The sequence below is a fragment of the Astatotilapia calliptera genome, chromosome 2, assembly GCF_900246225.1.
Source record: "Astatotilapia calliptera chromosome 2, fAstCal1.2, whole genome shotgun sequence".
NCBI classification, from domain to species: domain Eukaryota; kingdom Metazoa; phylum Chordata; class Actinopteri; order Cichliformes; family Cichlidae; genus Astatotilapia; species Astatotilapia calliptera.
In genome coordinates this window covers 34,992,514-35,014,373 of record NC_039303.1, presented here as the reverse complement: position 1 = coordinate 35,014,373, position 21,860 = coordinate 34,992,514, and the positions used below count along the sequence as shown (strand labels likewise).

Sequence of the window (21,860 nt, the reverse complement as noted above, 5' to 3'; positions counted from 1 at the left end):
GGTGGTCACAATTTATGAAGTCATGAATGCAATTGTACATGAATTGTACAAGTAGCCTGGAGAACTTTAAAAAGGTTTTATGATGAAAAAATAGCCCGATATCAGATATTGATTAGTGGGTAGAGGGGTTTAAAAGTCTGGATCCAGGAAATGGAAAAACATACTCAAAGTCTTTGCACAATTGCTCTCAGAAATACATCAGCTGAGGAAAGTATGGGATCAAATTGTGGTCATAAATATTTTGTACTTTTAAATCAGAATGTGTATATATGTGCATCTGTAGAATTTAAAGAATTTGTGTGTGCGTAGAAAAGATTTGGGTGTGTAAAAATATTTACACAAGTTACAAATTCTTTTTGTTAAGATCTGGTTACAGATACAAAGGAAAAAAAAAAATACGTGTGAAACTCAAGTTTTAACTTACAAGTACGAATTTTGACCCGATTTTTCTTCCTTTCAGCTGATCAATGTCATATCAGTCACAAATTTAACTATCCAATCAGAGAACAGAATTGCAGTACTTACTGCAGTTTTGTAAGTACAAAACTGATCAAAAAATATTTTTGACCACAATTTGAGCCCACAGGGAAAGAATCAGTGTTTAAATTGTGAGTACAGTTCAGCTGAAGTCATTATAATCCTTAAAATCACAGTCTGGGATGAATGAAAAGACTGTTGGTGAAACTGCTCTATCACATGACAGACTGCTTAATTTGAAGGGGTCACAAGTCAAAGCGGATGAAACTCGCCCCCACCCCATTTCTGCACATAGCTTGTTCTGAAGACTACTACTTATGGTAGCTTTATCCAAATATGTGGTACCTTGTTGTACTTTTATTATATTTATTTTTTGCATCGTTGACTAATTGGCATTATGCCTCTGTAATAATAATGTCATTATAGGTTAATAATGAAGTGAAGGTGGTCAATTTTCTCCAAAACTAGGACACCCCTCAGTTTTAGCATGTAGGTAATACTTTATTTGACAAGAAGCACTCCAGGAGCACAAACCTCCACCAAAGCAGGGCACTCTCTGGGAAGTGTTTTTTTAAAGGAATAGTATTGTATTTTGTGTATATTCATTTTGGGGGTTTTGTTGTTGTTCATTTAACACATACGTTACAAAGTTTGTAGTGTAAGAGTAGGTAATGGCTGATCGTATTGATTTGACTTGAGCTTATTATATAATACTACATACTATAGTATATTCTGACTAACTAGGCAGCTCATTTTCTTTCTATTTAAAAATACTTTATTTAAAGATATAACACACCTTCAGTTGTTGTGAAATGTAAAACTGATCAGAGGTCAAATGTGACTGATGTTTGAATGTAAACTGTACTGTGATATTTAGAATCACCATTTACTTGTATCCTTTCCTAAATTTTGCCAGTACAAACACAGAATTTTATGTAAAGTTTTAAAGATAAAAGACAGTATAAGTTTTATCTTATTTGAACTGGAAAATGAGGTCTAATATTTAGAATCCCTATATTTCTATATGTTGTAAATTAAACCAATGACATTAAGAAACATAGTTTTAAATAGTTCTATAGCAATATTACTTTGACGTGAAAATCAGTCTATTTAATTAGAGCTCGGAGGTCAAATTTGACATATTCTAAATCTTTATATGGCCATTTTTAAATATGGTTTCTCGGTTTTGACAAGTAAATCATCAGCGAAGGATGCAGGCCAAATTTGAATGGATTGTTTAGATGACCACACAACACACTCCTACAAATTTTATTAGAATTAATTCAATTTTTTTTTTAACTATCGTGTTTACAGGAAGAAGGAAACGCGTAAAAACACTGCGAAAAACACATAACCTCCTTGGTGGCGGTAATATTAAAAAATGTAAAAGCGATTGTATTAGTTACACCTCATCCCTATTAATGTGGGACAAAACACCTTCCGGACATCTTTAATCCCCCAAAGAGGATGTGCGAAGCTGGAAAGTTAATTATATGCAGATAATATTGTTTTACCACACGATGTCGCAGGGTTTTCATTATATGTGTCAGGGCTGGGAGGCTTACTCACTTAGCATTGCACTCCGAGGCAGAAGATGGCGTTATTAAGCTCATACTCGAAACCAACTGCCGCAAAAAACCAGGATGATGAGTCCTTAAACAGGGTGAGGAGCGGCAGGAGGAGGGAGCCCACCACATATCAAACTCTGTGCTGTAGCATATGCGGCTAAATCATAAAACTGCCAGCTAAAGCTATGTAGCCTGTGCAACCTGCTCTCTGGCATTCACGGGGACACGAGAAGAGCCGGGGTTTTCTTCTTTCTTTTTAAAGTTTCTAACTGTGATATTTTTAATACTATCCGGGAACAGCAGCAACAACAACAACAACAACAACATCATCAGCTGGCGTTTAGCATTAGCAGCCAAGCTTCGCGGAAGGAGGCCGCAGCGCCGGGTGGAGGTTTAACTTTCCCTGCCCTGACGTCCGCACCGAAGTGATATAAACCCAAATGATAAACTGATATTTATTTCCTCTCGGTAAGAATGGATTCCTCTTTGGGGATATGCAGCGAGGAATGCTTGGCAATATCCTTTCTGAGTTATGGTATTTTTTTTTTTTTTTTTTTGGCTTTAGCTTGTTGGCTAACGTTAGCTTTTAGTGAAGCCCATTAGGCAACGTTAGTAATTCAGTAATATGGAGATATTCAGTAACCGTGCACTTAAATAATCATGTTATAAAGTAGCTACAGCTCACTTTTAATCCAGTTCATTGCTAACCGCACAGATATGCACAGTGTCATGCAATTAACGCTAATTAAAATCACTTGTACAGAATAACGTTGGCCATCCTTACACCTTTACACCCTTAAGCTAAAAATATTACCTGCACTGGCACCAGCAAACCCAGCATCTGCCGTGCTTTGTCCCACCTCCTGCTGTTTTCATTTATAACCTTAAGTTGCCCACCTTTTAACTGGCATGGCTTGTTCTAACCCTTCGGAGTATCTGTAGTGTAATCTCAGTTTACAAAGCCTGGCGTGACAGTCACTAGTTTCTCATTCTCAGTCACAATAATTCCTTGATTGTGCTGCTCACACTGTAAAATGCCTGGAGCTGAGGTCTGGCCAGAAGGAGCCCAGACTCCTGTCACTAATTGAACGCGGTGGAGAGTTTATGTAAGTATCAATGAGCCAAATGACTGAAAAACAATGTGATTTTTGTCAAGCAGTAGATAAACTTATTGAGAACCATAAGTAGTGGTAATGAGTTGTCAAAATAATTTGAACACTCTTAGGCATTTACTGCAGCACCCTAGGTTTGTGAGAGCTCGTAAAGCTGTGGTTTGTAGCATATCTGAGGTGTCTGCCCAACTCTGGGTTTGTCTTTATGTTTCCTCCTATCTCTGACCCACAATTGCTGTGATATTGGTATGGTTCAAAATACACTCTGTTAGGTCAGAAAGGTGTGTGCCGTGATGGCGTCACACTGAGTACTTGGCAGGATGATGGATAATTATATAGTTTAACTGGCCACTTGGTTAGGTACTAATAATATGGCAGTAACTCAGTGCATTTAGGCATGTAAATATGGTCAAGAAACCCTGCTGAAGTTCAAACTGAGTATCAGAACACGAAAGAGAGGTTATTTATGTGACTTTTATTGTAGTGTGGTTGTTGGTGCCTGATGGGCTGGTCTGAGTATTTTAGCAACTGCTAATCTACTGGGATTTTCCAGCACAGTCATCTTTAGTGTTTACAAAGTTTGGCCTGAAAAAGAGAAAATATCCAGTGTGCTGTAGTTCTGTGGGCAAAAGTGCCTTGTCACAAGTCTGAAGGGAATGGCCAGACTGCTTTTAGCTCACAGGAAGGCTGCATTAAGTCAGATATCCACTCATTACAACTAAAGTATGCAGAAGAGGATCTCTAAACACAGAGAGCTGAACATCATTTACACACCACAGCCTTCCTGCATATTGTTGCTGACCATGGCCACCCTTTATGAATATAGTGTATCCATCTTCTTATGGGTGTTTCAGGCAGGATAGCAGACCATGTCACAAAACTCAAATCATCTCAAACTGGTTTATTTAACATGGCCGTGAGTTTACTGGTACTCAAATGGCCTCCAAAGTCACCAGCTCTCAATCCAATAGAGCACCTTTGGTATTTGTTGGAACAGGAGGGTTGCATCATGGATGTGAAGCTGACATATCTGCAGTAGCTGTGTGATACTGTCATGCCAATATGGAGCAAAAACTTTCCAGCATCTTGTTGTGTCTGTATATAAAGAATTAATTTTGAAGACAAAACTGGGTCTAGCCAAATATTTGCAAGGTGTTCCTAGCAAAGGGCCTGTTGAGTGTAGTTGGATTATCTTTTTAGGGTTGGGCGTTATCTAACCAATAGATCTTGCAATAAGAAAAGGAAAATGATGCATGGCTATAAGGAATGATCTGAGAAGTGCTCTTCAGTGGGGCAGGAAGAAGTACAAAGAAAAATAATCCAGGAATAATTGATAGATTTTATGTGGTACATGTAATCATAAATAATTACTGCCTACTAGGGCTGGGCGATATATCGAGTTTTTTTAAAATATCGATATATTTTCATACGAGATATAAGATGTGACAATATCGTTTATATCGACATAGTCTATGTTATGTTGTGGAGCCGCAGGTTTGCCTCTCTTTCGTCCACTTTTGTCTCTACGAAACGTTACTCGGCCTCGCCTCTCCTTCACTGAACACAACTCCGCCTCCCCCATAGCTTCACCTGCAGGCAATGACAAGATGAAAGCGGAAAATCTCCGTTAGCGAGTTACCGCGGATCGCCCCGTGCTGGGGCTGGACGGCGTCAACGTGTTAGCGAGCTAACCGCGCTAACGACATGCAGCCCGAAGGGGCTGCACGGCCTAAAATCCTTTCATTTTCTCAAAACTCGACAGTGCGCCTTATGTATGAATTCTGGTTGTGCTTACTGACCGCGAACCGATTTTATGTGGTGCACAGCGCTCAGCAATCTGTCAAAAAATGTTTTAATATGACTTTGCTAAGCTACGGAGCTGCACGGCTTGATGGAGCCGCCTCGCGGAGTGATACGTACTGTGCTTCAACGTAATATTACCGTACTGTGTGTGTATAAGGACCACAAATGGCACCTGTTCAGAGACATGGTGCAGCTGTGAAATCTGTCTTTGTTATTATGCTCAGCTTCTATTAGTTTACATTTTGACTGCACAATTGTGAGCTTTTTGTTATGCACAAAAACAACATTGTTTTCTTTTATTTATGGACCATGATTATTTAATAAATGCTGATAATTTATTTATGAGTAATTTCTTCATGTACATCTACGCTGTATGTAAAGAAAATGCCCGTGTGACATCTGGGACACAGTGTGACTAAGAACTCTCTTTTTGTTCTTAACTTATGGCTTTTTAAAAAAAAATATTGAGATATATATCTTATATCGCCATGCAGCTAAAAAATATCGAGATATGAATTTTGGGTCATATCGCCCAGCCCTACTGCCTACCTTCAGGTAAAATGATAAGATAAGACTTACTTAAAAGTAGGGGAATTTCTGTCTCAGGCTTTCTCATGGTCCCTGATTTGATTTTACCTGAGAGAGTGCCTCAGTATGTTTCTGTTTCTATATTTTCACTGTAAAATATCTATCCAGATTTCCTGGATTTTGTTCTTTGTAGATTTTAGTTTCCTAGGCTAAATGTAAAAAACAAACAAACAAATGCAACATAACATAGTCAGAAATTTTTAGTGTCAGATGTCATGCAGCACAGCTAAAAGAGTGAATGCTGCAGTTTGAGTGACTCTTCATGGCGCTCTTCCTCTGAGCTCAGAAGGACACTTATAAGGACGATGCTGCCCGCGGGGCTGTGGTGATATGGTTGAGGGTTCAAGTCCATTCAGCTGATGTAAACTTGCTCCACACATACCACACCACTTCCTAGTTAGAGTTTACTCAACAACTTGTGTGTAACACTTAGTTTGTGTACTTTTTACACCTCTAGCATTTGTTCAGGTTATGTTGTGACAGTGTGGGGTTATTTTAAATTGTCACTGTGGCTTGGGTTGTTAAGCATTTTTTTTTTTTGCACCAGCAGGCAGCTCACTGCAGATTATCTAGAATTCCTTTGCTTCCTAGGCTGTAATGACACTCACATGAGCACACAAGCTACATGCTCAACTAACTCTATTAAAAAACACACTAAACTAACAAGTAGTCCTTACAGGGAGAAATAGCGAGATAACCAGCTCCTGTGTCAGCTTTAATCTTTAAATCTTTCATCAAAGTCCCCCCCGACACCACTTATTCGGGTTGTTAAAATGATTGGCTCAAGAAACTTGAATTTAAATGGTCTCCAGGACATAAAGTTTGCATATATCAGATTTCCAGTCACATCTAATAATAAATGCTTAAAATATTTGCTGATAAAGATATTAATCAATATTAATTTTTAGGCATTTTCGTGGCATTAAAGAAAGCCATGCTTAATTTTGTTTTCGATTTTATTGAGCAAACTATTAGGTGAGGACCTCTGTCTTCTTAGCCAGTTCACTGTTTTCATTTACAATAATGAGGAATCGTGTATTTGCCGCAGTTTAGTGTTTTCCATACTCTCAGCTATAGTAGAGGTGCTACACCCAGAGTGATTAAGGTTATTTTTAAAGATTTTAGACATCCAAAGTTGGTTAAATAGAAATGGATACTAGAAAGTCAGATAAATACGTTTGACAAATCTGAGCATCATGAGGTCCGCCACATATTTTATTCATTGTTCTGTGTTGTATGGTCATTGTAGTATTTTTATGTTCCCCTGAGGGGTTTTCGATTTTCTCGGTTGTCGATTGTGTAATTTTCAATATCAGACGTTGATTCTGGTCAACGCCGAGTTCCTCTGACACGCTTTTTTTCTCGCATGGCTGAATCATTTTCCTCTCACTATATGCAATTTGACTTATGGTGAAGTGGAGGGGAAGCGTGGGCAGTTTCCTGAGCGCAGTGTTGACCCCGATTGTTAGTCAGCAATTTGTTAGAAAGGAAAAAATGAGCCTGCCTACATCAAACCACATCACGGACTTGAAGCTGATTAAGCTGAATGTTTATTGACGCAAAGCTTGTGCGGCTCCAGTGGACTTGAATGACACACACTGTTTGTTTGTTAATCTTTAACTGCAGATAAACATACGTTTTGCATGTGTGCATGTGCTTGTTTTAATCACTTGATAGTTATAGTCTATCACTAATCTACCAGCATTGAACCTCAGATGTTGACTTTAATATTTCCATACTGAATGTTGCATGAAACTTGCTGCTAATTGCAAAAGAATGGCCGTTATAAGAGGGTTATATTGCTGCAGGTTGTCTGTATGTTTCTTGTGTTTTAGTTGGATTTACTTCTAAGCTTATGTGTTATTAAGCACCACAGAGCTGATTTTAAGTGGGAGTTTGTACTGTTTTGATCCAGACTGGGTGTTTTAGCCAACCCTGATGCTGTTGTGTCTCGTCCAGTGGCTCAGCTATCGATACCCATCAATGCTAAGTTTGAAATTGTACGAGGTATGTGACCCTTTTATTATTCTCCATTTTTCTCTTGTTTTATATCCTGAGTATAATCAGTCAGGATACGTTTGTGTATTTTCCTGTGAGCTCTCTCCGTCACACCTCACTTTCTTTGACCTCTATTCCATGTGAAGTTAATGTTTAGTCAATATCACAGCACCAAAAGTAAAAGTGAAAGGAGCTTTTCCATTGCACCTAATGAGAAAGTGTAAAAATTTCCCACACAGTGTCACAGTATGGTGAGCAGTGGTCAACATTAAAAAACTGTAGAAATACCTGTAACAGCACTAAGTTTCCCCCCTGCAGCACTATTTAAGCTCTCCTTTTTTTCCTTTCAGAAGCTGAAGAAGCTCTTCTTATTGATTTGTCAGTAGATCGTAAGTAGTTTTTTTTTTTTTTTCTTTTTCTCTTCTGATATGAGATTTGAGTCAATATAATGTGTAAAAGATCTTATAAAAAGGTGTTGGAAGCCAGGCTTTCAGAGGTGAATCATGACATTAATTATAACACAACACCTGTCTAGTTTTACTGCATTGTTAGAGCATGCCTGCAGCTTAATGTCTTTATTTAGTAGTACACTCAGGTCATGAGTTGTCAGGGTTTTCTGAAAGAATGCTGAATTGGTTCACTTCTAAATCAATTTGTTTTGTTTGCCGGACAGTTTGCAAAGTCTAAGGATGTGTGCTTTCTCTTTCCTGCTCAAGCTTCCGTTAAAGTACGAATCAAAGGAGAAAAAGCCCCAGAGCTGCTGTTGGAACTGCAGGATGATGATCGGACTCAGACTTTCCTCACCCAGGTGAAGAGTGCTCAACCAGTAGGTAAGACGCGACTGTTTCATCTAAAGCAGTGGGATAGTTAATTATTTAATGACTCATCTAACATTTATTTACAAAGGGTGGATTACACCTCTTGCTCATTTCCTGTGTTTTCTTGCTGCTGACATACTGGTGGAAAGACTACTTGGCCTCAGTTTTTGAAATCAGATCCACCTCCATGGGTGTAAGCCCACTTCTTTGAATGCAGCAATAAAGGACAAAAAACTTTGTTTGTTTATTGTGATTTCACTCTTAGATTTACGTTTTAGCCTTATAAGCTGTGGCCAGATGTGTTCAGATATACTTATAATGCATAAAGGTCTTAAATGTTATAAGCCTCTGTTATGTTGGGAGCATGAGGAGATTATATTAAATGGTGTTCATGCGTTGCTTTTGCTTTGATCTGCACCTCACTGTGAGTGCTGAAAGAAGTAATAAAGTAATCTTATCCACACCCATCCGTAGTTTATCTTCATTTTATCTGGATATCTTAACTGGAGAGAAGAGCTTCTAGGAATCTGGATGCATAGAAGTAATTCACATGCCGTTGTTGAACTCCTGGCAGCCTTTTGGCTAAGAACACTGGGATAATTGTATTCAGTTACATGACCTAATCTGTACACGTAAGTCCAGAGTGGAGACGTGTAAAGCACTGCAGGATGTGTGTGTTTGTTTTATTTAAAATCATAAATAGTCAAAGTGTATTAAATTTGAAGCTGTGCAGTCTTTTTACGTATAAGTAACCAGTCAGCTGCCTGTAAAACAAAGCTTTGTATTTGTTTTTTTCCCCCCTTGCTTGTTTCTGAGGTTCATGATTATATCTGTTCCACACAGATTATAGATGTCATGCATCTTTAGCTGACAGGTTTTTGTAGAACGCACTCTTAGAAAAACCCAGCGTGTGCACTTGCATCCAAAAATACAAGACAAGGAAATGGCCTTGCATGCCTTGAGTGGTTTGTATTATAGCGTGACATAAATGTAAAAGAAGATCTGTTATTTCCTTAATTTATATACAAAGTAAATTAAAAAACAGTCTAATTTACATGGATTTTTCCTAATTGCTTTTGTGTTTAAACCGTGGCTTTAAAAGTCTTTTGCTTTTCCTTTTGCCTGTTTTTCAAAAGTGCAGTAGAGACACAAGAATTAATGTGCTGGAAAATGTAGTCCAGCTGGCCAAGAGTTTAACCCGTACACACCCTAACTAAACATCCTCCCTGGCTTTTGAATCAGCGTTTTGGTTACGAGCTCAATGACCAACATCTTGCTGTGACAAATATTTTGAAGCAGGATGGTGGTGGCACTCTGAGGAGCTGTTATTTCTCAGAACCTGTTCATCCAGTTTACCGTCATTTGCTGGTTAATGCTCATCATATCCTTCAGTAAAAGAAGTACCAGAAACCCTTTCCTTATCGCTCTTGTCATAAGGCGCATGTTCATGTGATGACGTTTCTCTTGTGATTGCTGTTCGTCTTAACAGGATGTTTAATGTGGTCTTTCTGCCCCTGTTTCCAACACCACATCTCTTTTCGTTTTACACTTGATTATTTTACGCAGGTTATTTTTATTTTAAGTTATCTTGTAGAAATAATGCTGACTAAATTTTGGTTCTGATCCTTTTCATCTCAACGGGCACATGTATTAAGAAGCTCGATTTTGCTCTTTTGTGCTGCTATCTAACGCTGCTAATTGACTTTCTTAGTCAAACCTGCCAAACCAACAGCGATGGAGCCCATTACACCAACACCACAGAGAACTCCAGTACCTGTGCCTCCGCAAAGGATTGCTAAGACAGCTAACCCACCCAAACCCACTAGTGCAGTGCCCCCCAGTCTTAATAACAACACTCCATCAACTCTGAATAACACAAGTAAGAATAAAAGCACTCATAATAGTTGATACAAAAAAGTCTTAATTCTTTTTAAGTTTACTTTTGTTTTTCACTTTCTCTGTCTGAAGATCCAGTTCAGTCACTTGTTCCAGACTTTGGCTTTGAGAACAACCACACTTTCCAAGTGGAAGAAAAGAAAAATCACCAGAATCGCATAGTTGCCTCTAGGGAGCCTCCACCTCTCCCTCCACTACCTCCTCGCAAAGCTTCTTCTATTCCATCCTATCCTCCGCGGCCTGCTCCAGTCCCTAAAGACAGAGCTGCCTCCTTACAGGCCAAAGACAGCTCCTCAGTCACTAGCAGCAAGTCAGAGTAAGTTAACCTCTGTCACAGCTAAGTAGATTTACTGTACATTAAAACTATTTTGATTAGCAAGCAAAATGTCCATAATACTGCTGGTTTGAAAGTATTTTCCCCTGCTTTTTCAGTAGTTTTAGGTCAGGGTTTGACCGTGCAGACAGGCCACCATCTTGGTGTGAGAGCCCCACCACTAACAGCATGAGACAGGCCATGTTCTCCACCCAGGCAGGTCAGAGAGAATACCTAATCAAACACCGCCTGGGCAAGAAGGAGAACGAGTATGTGGATATCCGGCCCTTCAAGTAAGTGGAATTCATTAATTTCTTTTTGTTTAGATAAGAAGAAAAAACTCGTGTGAAAATATGATTTAGACATTATAGTTTAGTTTAGAAATGAGAAAAAAATACACTAGGTGCTTGTCTCTGATGTTTTTTTTTTTATTTTCCTTTGCTTTTTGTGTGCCTTCAAATCACATGTTTAATCTGCATGAGGTCTGAACCAAAGATTGATCCGATTCTTTCTACCATTTTTAGTCTGCTGGACTTCTGCTCTATGCATCTGAGCTTCTATAAAAAAACCAAGAAAAAAAATCATAAAATAAAACAAACCAAAAAGATTCTTCACCATTTTCATAACACTGAGTGGAAAGTTGCCTCTGAAACATGCTGCTGCACATCTGGTAGAAGTAGGGCTGTTCGATATAACGATATATATCTGATAACAATATAAAAACGTCTATTGTTTCCTATTACGCTATCGTTTGTTTTGTGTTGTCGTAAATTAAACTGCTTACAGCAATATTTTTTTTCATCGTTTTGATGGCTATTTTAACTTCCCAAAGATGTAATATAACCACACTACTGACGGACAAGCGGCTGTTTTTACGCGTTGTCGTTAGCAACAACGACGGTAAAACCGTTGCGTGGCTCCGCTGTCCACTTGTTTGTTTTCCATGTAAACCTTTCACAATAAAGCTCAAGATCCTGTTGAGACTTTTCAAAATAAACTGAATCATGTGAAAGTATGCAGAGTTTACGGATGAGAAGCAAAAAGAGCCGTCAGGCTCTCAACGTTAGAAACTAGCATTGATTGCAAGAGCAAATTCACTCTGGGAACTTAACTGAAAGTGAACAGAAGCCAAAAACTGAAGAATACTACTTTTGTTGGCATTAAATATATAAACTGCATGTTTCCTAGGTTTTTCACAGGTACGTGGAATGTGAACGGCCAGTCTCCAGACAGCAGCCTCGAACCGTGGCTCGGCTGTGACCCTGAACCTCCAGATATATATGCTCTTGGGTCAGTAAGAAATCATACAGTACATTTGTTGCAAAAAAAAAAAAATCATATCATGTTATTCTCAGGTTGTAAGTGTGATGATTTGGGTTATGCTTCTAGTTTTCAAGAATTGGACCTGAGCACTGAGGCTTTCTTCTACATGGACTCATCCAAAGAGCAGCTGTGGGTCGATGCTGTGGAGAGAAGCCTGCACTCAAAAGCCAAGTACAAGAGGGTGAGCAGAGAGACTTTCTAAAAGATGAGTTGACTAAAAAGTGAAGCCCTAATGTGGAGCACAACAGGAAAACACAATGATGGGAAAACACTGTGGAATAAGTTGAACTCCTCACCTTTGCACATGCATCCTGCCATATTGATGAGTAGGTGGGTAAAAATATGAATTTTCATTTTTTATTGCTTCAGGTTCGGATCATACGACTCGTTGGGATGATGCTTGTAGTTTATGTTAAAAAGACGTACAAGAATCACATAAAAGATGTGGCTGCTGAGCACGTGGGGACAGGAATCATGGGAAAAATGGTATGTTCACACTAAGACAAAATACAACGTGGCTGAAAACCATAAATGAGCCATGACTTTTAAAAAAAATTTTTTTATTGAAGTATCAAAGATCATGATGAGCATGTAAACTGTGTGACTGTGAGATATCCCTGCTATCTTGCACCTTTAGCTTCTTGGGTAATGTTTTTAATGAACGTGAAGTTGTTGGATCACTGTTTTGGATTAATTAAATACTAAACATGTTATCTGCAGTTTGCATTGATATCCTGGGTTTATTTACCTGAGTGTCAATAAGTCATTCTTGTTTTATTTATCTTTCAGGGGAACAAAGGAGGCGTAGCAGTGAGGTTTGTTTTCCACAACACTAGCTTCTGCATCGTCAATTCCCATCTAGCAGCACATGTGGAAGACTTTGAGCGCCGCAATCAGGACTATAAAGACATATGTGCACGCATGACCTTCCACTTACTGGACTACCCTCCTCTCAGCATCGTCAAGCACGAGTGAGTGCCTCAGTCATTCGCATCCAGAAATAATGTGCAGTGGATGACTTTACTGTGAGCCTTAGGTTTTGTTTACCACTCCTTTAATTTAGTCTGTTACAGTTTCATTACATAACCAGTTTTGTAATGAAATTATAAATCTCTGATTTCTGAATCATCATATTCATTACCAAGATGCTACTTACAGCGCTTTCTGCTTCTTTGGTGTGTTTTAGTGTTGTAATCTGGCTCGGGGACCTAAACTATCGTCTATTTATTACCGATGCTGCTGACGTCAAACAATTCATTGTTCAGGGTGATCTAAAGAAGCTTCAGGAGTATGATCAGGTAAGAAACTGTTACCTTGCTCAATGTTTCCTGTGAAACTGACATAAATCTCACTACTGTTTTGGCTGCCTTTTAACATTTAAAAACGGGGACAGTTCCTCTTTTTTATTTTGTTACTGTTAGGAACAGGAAAATGCCTCCCTCACTGCTTCTTACCCTCGCTTGTAATTTTAGAAGTTAAAAATGTCCACTCACTGGCCACTATTAGATGCTCATTTGCTCATCAATGCAAATATCTAACTAAATATAGATGGATAGATAGAGATATACATAGATAAAGATTTGGACTTGATTTTGAAACTGAGAATCAGAGTAGGGAAGAAAGGGTTTTTTTTTTTTTTTATTTTATTTTAAGTGACTTGTACCGTGGCATGGTTGTTGGTGCAGGTGACGGGGTCCAACCTGATACTAGCAAGGTGCAGATAATAAAGTGACCTATGGGTGTTTTTTCATTTTATCCTTGTCAGATTCTTATCTGCAGTTGTTCAGTTCTTAGTATGTAAATAAAACCGTGCTTATCTTGGTAAGTAGACTGTGCTTATGTTTGCAGTTTGTCAGATGTCATCCTGTCTGTTAAGTTCGGAAAAATTAAAACACAAAGTATTTCTTGATAAATATGAACTGGGAAAAGAAATAAGGGAAGCTGATTGTCAAACACTGGTATTACTTACTGTCAGGTTGTGTAATCTTTCAGTTTCTTTCGCCTATTTATTTCCAAGCAGATGAGCTCTGTTTTGACTTTTTGAATAAACAATATTTTCCTGTTTCTAATTTGTAGCTGAACGTTCAGAGGCAGACAAAGAAGGCCTTCACAGACTTCATGGAAGGGGATATTACCTTCATTCCCACATACAAGTTTGACCCTAAAACTGATCGATGGGACTCCAGGTAAAGCCACGTCCCTCTGTTGAATATAGCAAACACAGAAGCTTTTTCTTGTTTTGTTTTTTTTGTTTGTTTTTGTCCAAATTTGCTATTCATAGAAAAAAGTAACCAAAGGTCATCATACATATAAGCCATGTTAAACTACAGTGTGAGGGTTGAAAGGGTTGTGGTGTTCTGTTTTTCTTGAATAAAATATCTTATCTTGAATCCTGACTACACTGTTTTTTCCCCGGCCTTTTTGTTACACTAACATACAGTGTCAGCATTACTGTATTTGTGAGATTTCTGACTCTGCTTCTGAAACTGTGCCTGTTTCCTGCAGTGGGAAGTGCAGAGTCCCAGCTTGGTGTGACAGAATCCTGTGGAGGGGCAGCAGTGTCCAGCAGCTAGCATACCGGAGTCACATGAGAATGCAAACTAGCGATCACAAGCCCGTCAGCTCCCTCTTTAGTATAGGGGTGAGGATCTCTGCAGTCGCATAAAGCTGGCAGTCTTGCGTTTCATGTTTTTTACACAAAACAAATGCTATTGCATGAATAAAAGTTACATTAATATTTGCATTCATGCGTTTGTGTAACAGGTGAAGGTGGTAGATGAGCAGCGCCACAAGAAGGTGTTTGAGGAGATTGTTCGAGCAATGGACAGGATGGAAAATGACTGCCTTCCATCTGTTTCTCTAAGCAGGAGAGAGGTAAGAGTACTGTTACACTATGGGTCTCTCTTAAGTTTATTCTTAATATAATCTTGCTTCTCTTCCTTTGCTCTGCAGTTTACATTTGAGAATGTCAAGTTCAGGCAGCTTCAGAAGGAGCGCTTCCTAATAAAAAATGATGGGCAGGTACCCTGTCACTTCGCCTTCATCCCCAAACTTAATGACTCGCAGTATTGCAAGCCTTGGCTGCGAGCTGAGCCCAGCGATGGAATGCTGGATCCAAGTGAGTCCCATAGATCCCAGTAACACTCTTACTTTGTTAAACTCCTTAATCTTGTTGGTTCAAATTTTAGACCTATAACCAAGATCTGTGAAGTAGTTTAACAACTGGTACTGAATGCATCCCGTTGTATCCTTTTTTTTAATGATCACTAGCTGTTAAATGCACTTAATGTTAATTTTGTTAAAAATGAGTTTACCACTCCTCTATGCCCCGTATAAGTAAAAAGTAGATCATTGAGGCACAGTTAAAAACACGTTTTCCCTGCAGGAGAGTTTGCACTAATCCTCCCTTATTGTCTTGAACAGATGAGACCCTGGAGATCTATCTGGAGGTGTATGTCAGTAAAGACTCTGTCACACTGCTCAACTCTGGAGAAGATAAAATAGAGGACATCCTGGTGCTTCATCTGGACCGTGGCAAAGACTACTTTATTACAATCTCAGGCAATTACCTGCCCAGCTGCTTTGGCACCTCGCTGGAGACTCTGTGCCGCATGAAGAAGCCCATCAGAGAAATCCCCATTACCAAACTCATTGACCTGGTAAGAGGAAGCTAGTCTGGCAATCTTGAAGAGACTGATGCTTTTAGTACAGTGTAAACAGATAGGATTAGTGAACAGAGACATATTTTCCTGAGATTTGTTCAAACTGATTGCACACAGCAGATAGAGTAGGGTTTTTTTAACAACCTGAACCCTGGGCTAGGAGGCATTAGGGGTTCTTCTGTCTCGTAGGGTAAACTCAGTCACAGAGAGAGCCTATATTTGGAGACTGTAAAATATCTCAAACTATATTTCTGGCTATGAGGGGCCAAGGGAACAAGGAAGTGGCAAAAACATAGGAAGGGAGCTCCTAAAGAAAAGGAAAGACTGGCTCAGCTTAGACCCACTTTAGTTTCTTTCATATAAATAGACTCCTCTAACTTTACATGATTTCCTCTGTCTGCTTCTATTATGCTATTTTGATCTAATCTGATCTGGGTTTGGGATGTAGAACTACTATCACGGAGTACTTCTTTAGCTCTACTTTAAGCTTTTTCATTTTCCTGCTGCACTACTGATTTGATCAAATGATTTGTGCAAAAAAAAACCAAAACAAAACAATCCAGAATCTGTCACTTTTCTGACACTTTTTCTGTTTATCCCTGGTGCTTCTCTCTGCTTTCTTTCCTCCTTTGTTTCTCTTCATCGCCTCTTCTTGCCTTGATCATTCATTTCCACCTCTTCACTGTGGCTGTGGGCTGACTTCTTGCTCAGGGAGAGGACAGCTACATGGAGAAGGTAAAATATTAACACGGATACTGATCACTTATCAGGCACAACAAGGTCACTTTAAGTTGAGATACAAGACCACCTCTTTTATCAGCTTTATGGGGCATTATTAATCTCCCTCTTTGTTTATGTTATATATAGAAACTGGTTCCTATACTATAAAGGTCAGTCCCATTATTAATGTGTGTTATGTATGAGGATGAACTTTTTCCAGCTTTATAACACAGCAGATTTCACAGAGGTGAACCATTTTTTGCCAGTGGACATAAAATTAATCTTTGATCATGAAAAGAAGTGATTTTTAATGAAAAAAAAAAAAAAGATCTGTCTCCAGCTCCTGAATTGTGTCGGCATTTCAGACTTTGCATGTAATCACTGAGAGCCAAAATCCCAGGTTTGAGACGGCTATAAAGATTCAGACAGTTTTTTCTGCTAGTGGATCTTTATGATGTCAGAGAGAAAGAGAATTTCTTTTCAATAATTTACCAAGACAGCAGCCACCTGCTGCACGAATCTGTTTGTAATGGGTAGCAAATCGGAAGAAAACTGACTGAAAATGAATGGAGCTTAAATAGCTTGTTTGAAACGATGTCTCGAAACGATGTGAAGTTTGATTATGAAGCCACAGAGTGTTTTTATCATTGAAATCTCTGTGTTTTGAAACTGAAAACTTAAACTGGGAAACCGTAGACACCGAGTGCCGTTTAGCAACCTGTGGTTGACAATTCATTAGCCAATAAAGATAATCAGAATAATCCTCCATTCTGACTCTACATGTTTTTATGGACATCAAACTAGTGACTCAGCCCATAAAGTCGTCAGAAAAGTGTGTGCTGGTGTCACAGAGCGAGGAAGCTACAGCTATACAACTAGAAGTCTCTTTGCAACCTCATGAGTCGCCCCCTGGTGGTCATTAAAATGAATGCAGGTTTGAAGCACTCAGCTTTGGTTCTGTCAGGCGAAGCCGAGGGACTGCGTCAGTGCTCAGTATACTGTAAATAAGGATTATTTTAAACAATTAGTCAAATATAAGTATCCTTTATTTTTGTTCAGCTACCATTATTAATCAGTACACACCCTTAGAAGCTAATCAGAAAATGAATCAGTGTGTGCTCGTCTCACATCTCCCAGCCCTGACACAGGCAGCATTTGGTAATCCACAGGCAATCAGAGACCAGACAAAGCTTTAGTTTGGTTATACTCTGAGTGTGATTGTGTGTGTGTGGGGGGGGGTTAGTCGCCTATTAAATCTTTCATGGGCCATTGAGAGCAGAGAGGAAACATCAGCCTGGTGAAAGTCAGACACACTAAATCTCATTTCACAGCAGGCTTGCCTTGCTGCACAGCTCCTTTATGCACATGACTGAAGCTAATGAGAGGGAGTGTTGAAGCTGAGACATTCATATGAAGTCTAACTGCAGACCTCCTCTTCCTTTTTATGACTTGATGAGTGAAAATGGGAAACAGAGAACCACTTAGAATATAAGCATGCTCCATTTTCTTGACACTGGCGCAATGTAATGCGTTTTATGTAAAAGCTTTTTGGCCTTGATCGCTGTAAGATTAATTACAATGTAAATATACTTCTTACACCATATTACATTAGTTCTGTATGTTAGCATCTTCCCAGCTGCTCTCCAGTTTCCTCTGCCCGCATGTGCAGGCTCAGTAGCTGGGGTTATTTTTAGGTGTCTCTCGTGAGTCTCGGGGATCCATTTTCAGTGACAAAAAGGATGTGATATCCAGCTCTGAGTAAAATGGCTTTCATACAAGTCTCCAGAGATGATACTGACCTCACTGCTACACTAATGGATGTGATTTTTCATGTGAAACCATTATTATGTGTTACACCTGATCAAATCGGTATAAACACTGTATGACAGTAGTACTCCGCTACTGTTTGTCAGAATAAGACATTTTGATTTTTGTCCAAACAGGAAAAGTCCAAGATGAACTTCCTGATGGTGGATGGAGCCGGTACTGAGGACAAACCTCTGAAGATCCCCAAGGAGGTGTGGATTCTGGTCAACCACCTCTACACAAAGTCCTGTGATCAGGTGAGAGAGCTTCAGCTCGTTTCTGGATATGCCAACATTTTTTCACCTCTAGGAAAGAGTTTAGATTTACATAAATTCTTGCAGTGCTTACTGTCTGATGCATTTCTTTATTGCCAACTGAAGCTAACATTACCCCTCATTGACATACTTGATAAATAATGTTATTAAAGGGGACATACTGTGTTTATTTATAGGTGGATGATGTTGTTATTATTATTGTTGTTATTACTATTATGATTATTATTACTAGTATTATTGTTGCACTCTGCTAGAGTAGCTTAGCATGATAGGTCTCTTTTGGAGAATGTCTGTGTGCTTGAAAAGGCCACTGACACACTGAAAAACAGCATTTTAGAGAGGGAACATCAACAAATACAAATGATGAGCAAAAACCTAATGGTACTGTTATCTTAGAATAACCTGAAATTACTGATAATGTTTCATACGTTTGTGCAGTGTTTTGTAAAACAGTGTCCCGTGAAACCATTATCTTAAAATATCATCCGTTTGAGGAAAAACTTGATCCTGCTTAGTTTTGTGCATTTTCAGATAACTCGAGTTTCTGAGTTCTTTATTTTGGCCTGTAGAATAATTAACGAGTGCAATAGATGGTCTGTTGAGTAATGGCAAACATATATAGGTTGTCTGTTTTTCTCTGAAGGGAAAAGACTGGAAAAGAAGTCAATAAATAGGACCTTTTAGTTATAGGAGTTAGACACAAAGGGCTTAACCAACGTGTTTTGGCTTCTTCAAACTTTATTCTCAGCTCCATGCACCTTGGAAGTGGGTGGAGTGCCAGAAACCTTCAGTCTGTTTCATTTGTCCCTGGTTGTCTTTCAGGAGGACTTATTTCAGACACCAGGCCTACAGGAGGAGCTGCAGAGCATCATCGACTGTCTGGACACCAGCATCCCTGACTCCATCCGTATCCTATAAAGCCAGTTCTAAAAGCAGAGCAGATTACATAACAGGGTTTTTTTTTTTGTGATCCGTTGATGGCAATAAGTGTTAAAATCCATGTCAGCTGGTTTACAGCTGATAGTAAGACGTTCAGGCAGGAGCAGAGTTCAGAGACGATGTGAAAATATAGACCTACAAGAATTTTCTTAACTGTTGGTGTAGCTGGTTGTAACCACTCTGTGGCTGAGGCACTGCTGATCTTCTTGGAGGCTTTGCCAGAGCCAGTGGTGTGCTATGAACTCTACCAACGGTGCCTAGACTGCTCTAACGACACCCGCCTCTGCAAACAGGTACAGTCTGATTTATAAAGAGTGAGGCATCGTGTTCATGTACAGATGAGTGCAGTTCGTTTTATGATGTGGTTAATCTCTGTGCTGACCTTGATTTTTGACAGTTGATCTCCCAGTTGCCCCGGGCTCACCGCAATGTGTTTCGCTACTTGATGGCCTTTCTGAAAGAACTTCTCAAACACTCACAGAACAACAATCTAACAGCCAGTCTCCTTGGTAAGGTCATCTCCATATATCATAATACAGAGTTTATTTAAGCAGATTCTTCCATCACAACCACTTAGTTCTGAATTAGCAGTAGGACAATATTAATTTAAGTAAATTGAATCTTTTCAAATTAAGAGCACAAATCAGTGAATTTTAAAATTGTTAAATATATAAACTATTACATTGTGCACCACAATACAGTTACGCTGTAACCAAATCAGAGACGGAGCTTCCAGGCCTTCATATAATAAAATGCCAGTATTGGATTGAGTTTATACAATAGTAACCATATATTAGATTAAACATTTGTGACCTAAAAGGCATAATGTGAGTAACTAATAAATTTGCATTTTGTATGTTAAATGTTGACCTGTTATTTGCGGTCAATCTCAATCACTGACATTTTTCCCCCTGTTCTTTTACCTTAGCTACCCTCTTTGCCAGCCTCCTCATTCGACCACCTCCCAATTTTGTGGGCAGGCAGACGTCACACGAGCGCCAGAAAGCCATCGATTTTGTTCTGGGTTTCCTAATGGCCGGAGATGAGGAGTAACATTGAGGGTTAATTATGGTGTCAGTTTGGCCTGGAGCTGATTCCCAGCCTGGCTCTTCGGTTGTAAAGGACCTGGTATTTTGACATCTACTGGAGACCAGTGCAGTTCTTCTGCACCCTACCTTTTACAAACTGTCGTGTTAATATGTAAGGTACTGAAGACTCTTATTAGAACTGGCATATCTTCAATCCATGCACAATAGGACTAGTTGCAGGATTTGGAAGCATTTGGGAGAGGTTTGAACTGATGCACTTTGTGATGACCTAAAGGACCTGTGCCTCCTGACTAGAGTTGACACTTCTTCATGTAGGTGCTCTTGCCAAAATAACCCCTAAGCCGTGAGTGTTATAAATGTGAAAACACTATATATATATATATGTATCCATAGATGCTAAATAGGAGACTCACTTACACTAAAGAAATGAAGAGACTTCTTTAGGTTTGAATAAATGGACTGAAGATGTTTAGATATATTGTTAAAATAGTTTGAAATGGGATGATCATGCAAATCTGTCACTAAGAATGTTAATGCATAAGATAAATCATGACAATCATTTATTTTGCAGCGTTTAGCTGAGGGGACAATATTAAGATACCTTTGAGCTTATCCATGGTATTGTAACTGTTTATTTATGTTTTTGTTTTCCTCCAAGTTTGCACCATGTGAACACTTTCTACTGCAGTTTACTTTCAGTTTTAAAATGTTTAATTGGGTGTCTTCTTGCGTGTTTTTATCACTCTGTTGTAGAAAACTCTTGGTTGTAAGTGTTTGCTGTGTTTTGTGTAACTTCAGCCGTCAGCCTTACCTCCAGTTTCCTCATTTCCTCTTGACTTGCGAAACAAGTCTGTTAACACACTAACTTCCTGGTCAATCGGAATCGGGTGGAGATCTCACTCTTTTCTGGTGGTGTAAATAGTGACTGTTTACCTGTTACCTGGTTGTTTGACTGTCTGCTGGTATGAATCTGTGATGGTGTTTAGTTTGTCCTGAAGGTGGTACTGTTGGTGTGCGTCTACGTGTGTTTACATGTCTTCTCCCTCACTTAAAGCTCTTTATTCATTGTTTTTAGGCAATTCTGTCCCCTTAGGGTAAATCCAAAAGACTAATGTTCTCATTTGAACTCATGCAGCATTTTCTGGGTGTGAAATTAGCAGATTTTAATGGCTCATTACTCTGCAGGAAGCTGCCTGTCTTTGTGCCACAGAGGACCATTCTGTTCTGCAGCTGATTCTCTGTAATAAGGAACTTCTAAGGCCCATTTCCTCTGAAACGGTTTAACCCATAAGCTTTTCACATTAATGACGTAATAATTTACCCGCGATGCCAGAAAAACCAGAGTTTTTTCACACATGCCCCAGGACCTTTGCAGACGACATATACACATGATGCAATGTGAAAATGCTGACAATCGTGACTCTTGTATAAATAACTGTTGGTCTGAAGTAGCTCATTCTGCCTTATTAACATCCTTACTTCAAAATCCTCTGTTGGCCTTTTTCAAACTGAG

General features: G+C 39.1%; 1 protein-coding gene across 2 annotated transcripts; it reads left to right on the top strand.

The window, feature by feature from the left end:
* The first annotated feature begins 2,040 nt into the window (after window positions 1–2,040).
* ocrl (OCRL inositol polyphosphate-5-phosphatase) lies at window positions 2,041–21,795 on the top strand. 2 transcript variants are annotated; one of them, XM_026145725.1, is made up of 24 exons: window positions 2,041–2,561; window positions 3,072–3,151; window positions 7,464–7,555; window positions 7,897–7,935; window positions 8,263–8,376; window positions 10,076–10,243; window positions 10,333–10,576; window positions 10,693–10,866; window positions 11,762–11,863; window positions 11,963–12,077; window positions 12,266–12,382; window positions 12,686–12,867; window positions 13,083–13,194; window positions 13,973–14,082; window positions 14,402–14,537; window positions 14,660–14,770; window positions 14,849–15,014; window positions 15,320–15,555; window positions 16,270–16,293; window positions 18,222–18,341; window positions 19,182–19,266; window positions 19,464–19,591; window positions 19,696–19,807; window positions 20,227–21,795. In XM_026145725.1, the coding sequence occupies exons 1-24, from the start codon at window positions 2,520–2,522 to the stop codon at window positions 20,349–20,351; spliced, it is 2,934 nt and encodes a 977-aa protein (XP_026001510.1). In that variant the 5' UTR covers window positions 2,041–2,519; the 3' UTR covers window positions 20,352–21,795. The 2 variants fall into 2 exon arrangements, with proteins under 2 accessions (XP_026001510.1, XP_026001518.1); XM_026145733.1 differs by lacking the exon at window positions 16,270–16,293 and having other exon boundaries at window positions 2,042–2,561.
* Window positions 21,796–21,860: the final 65 nt, after the last annotated feature.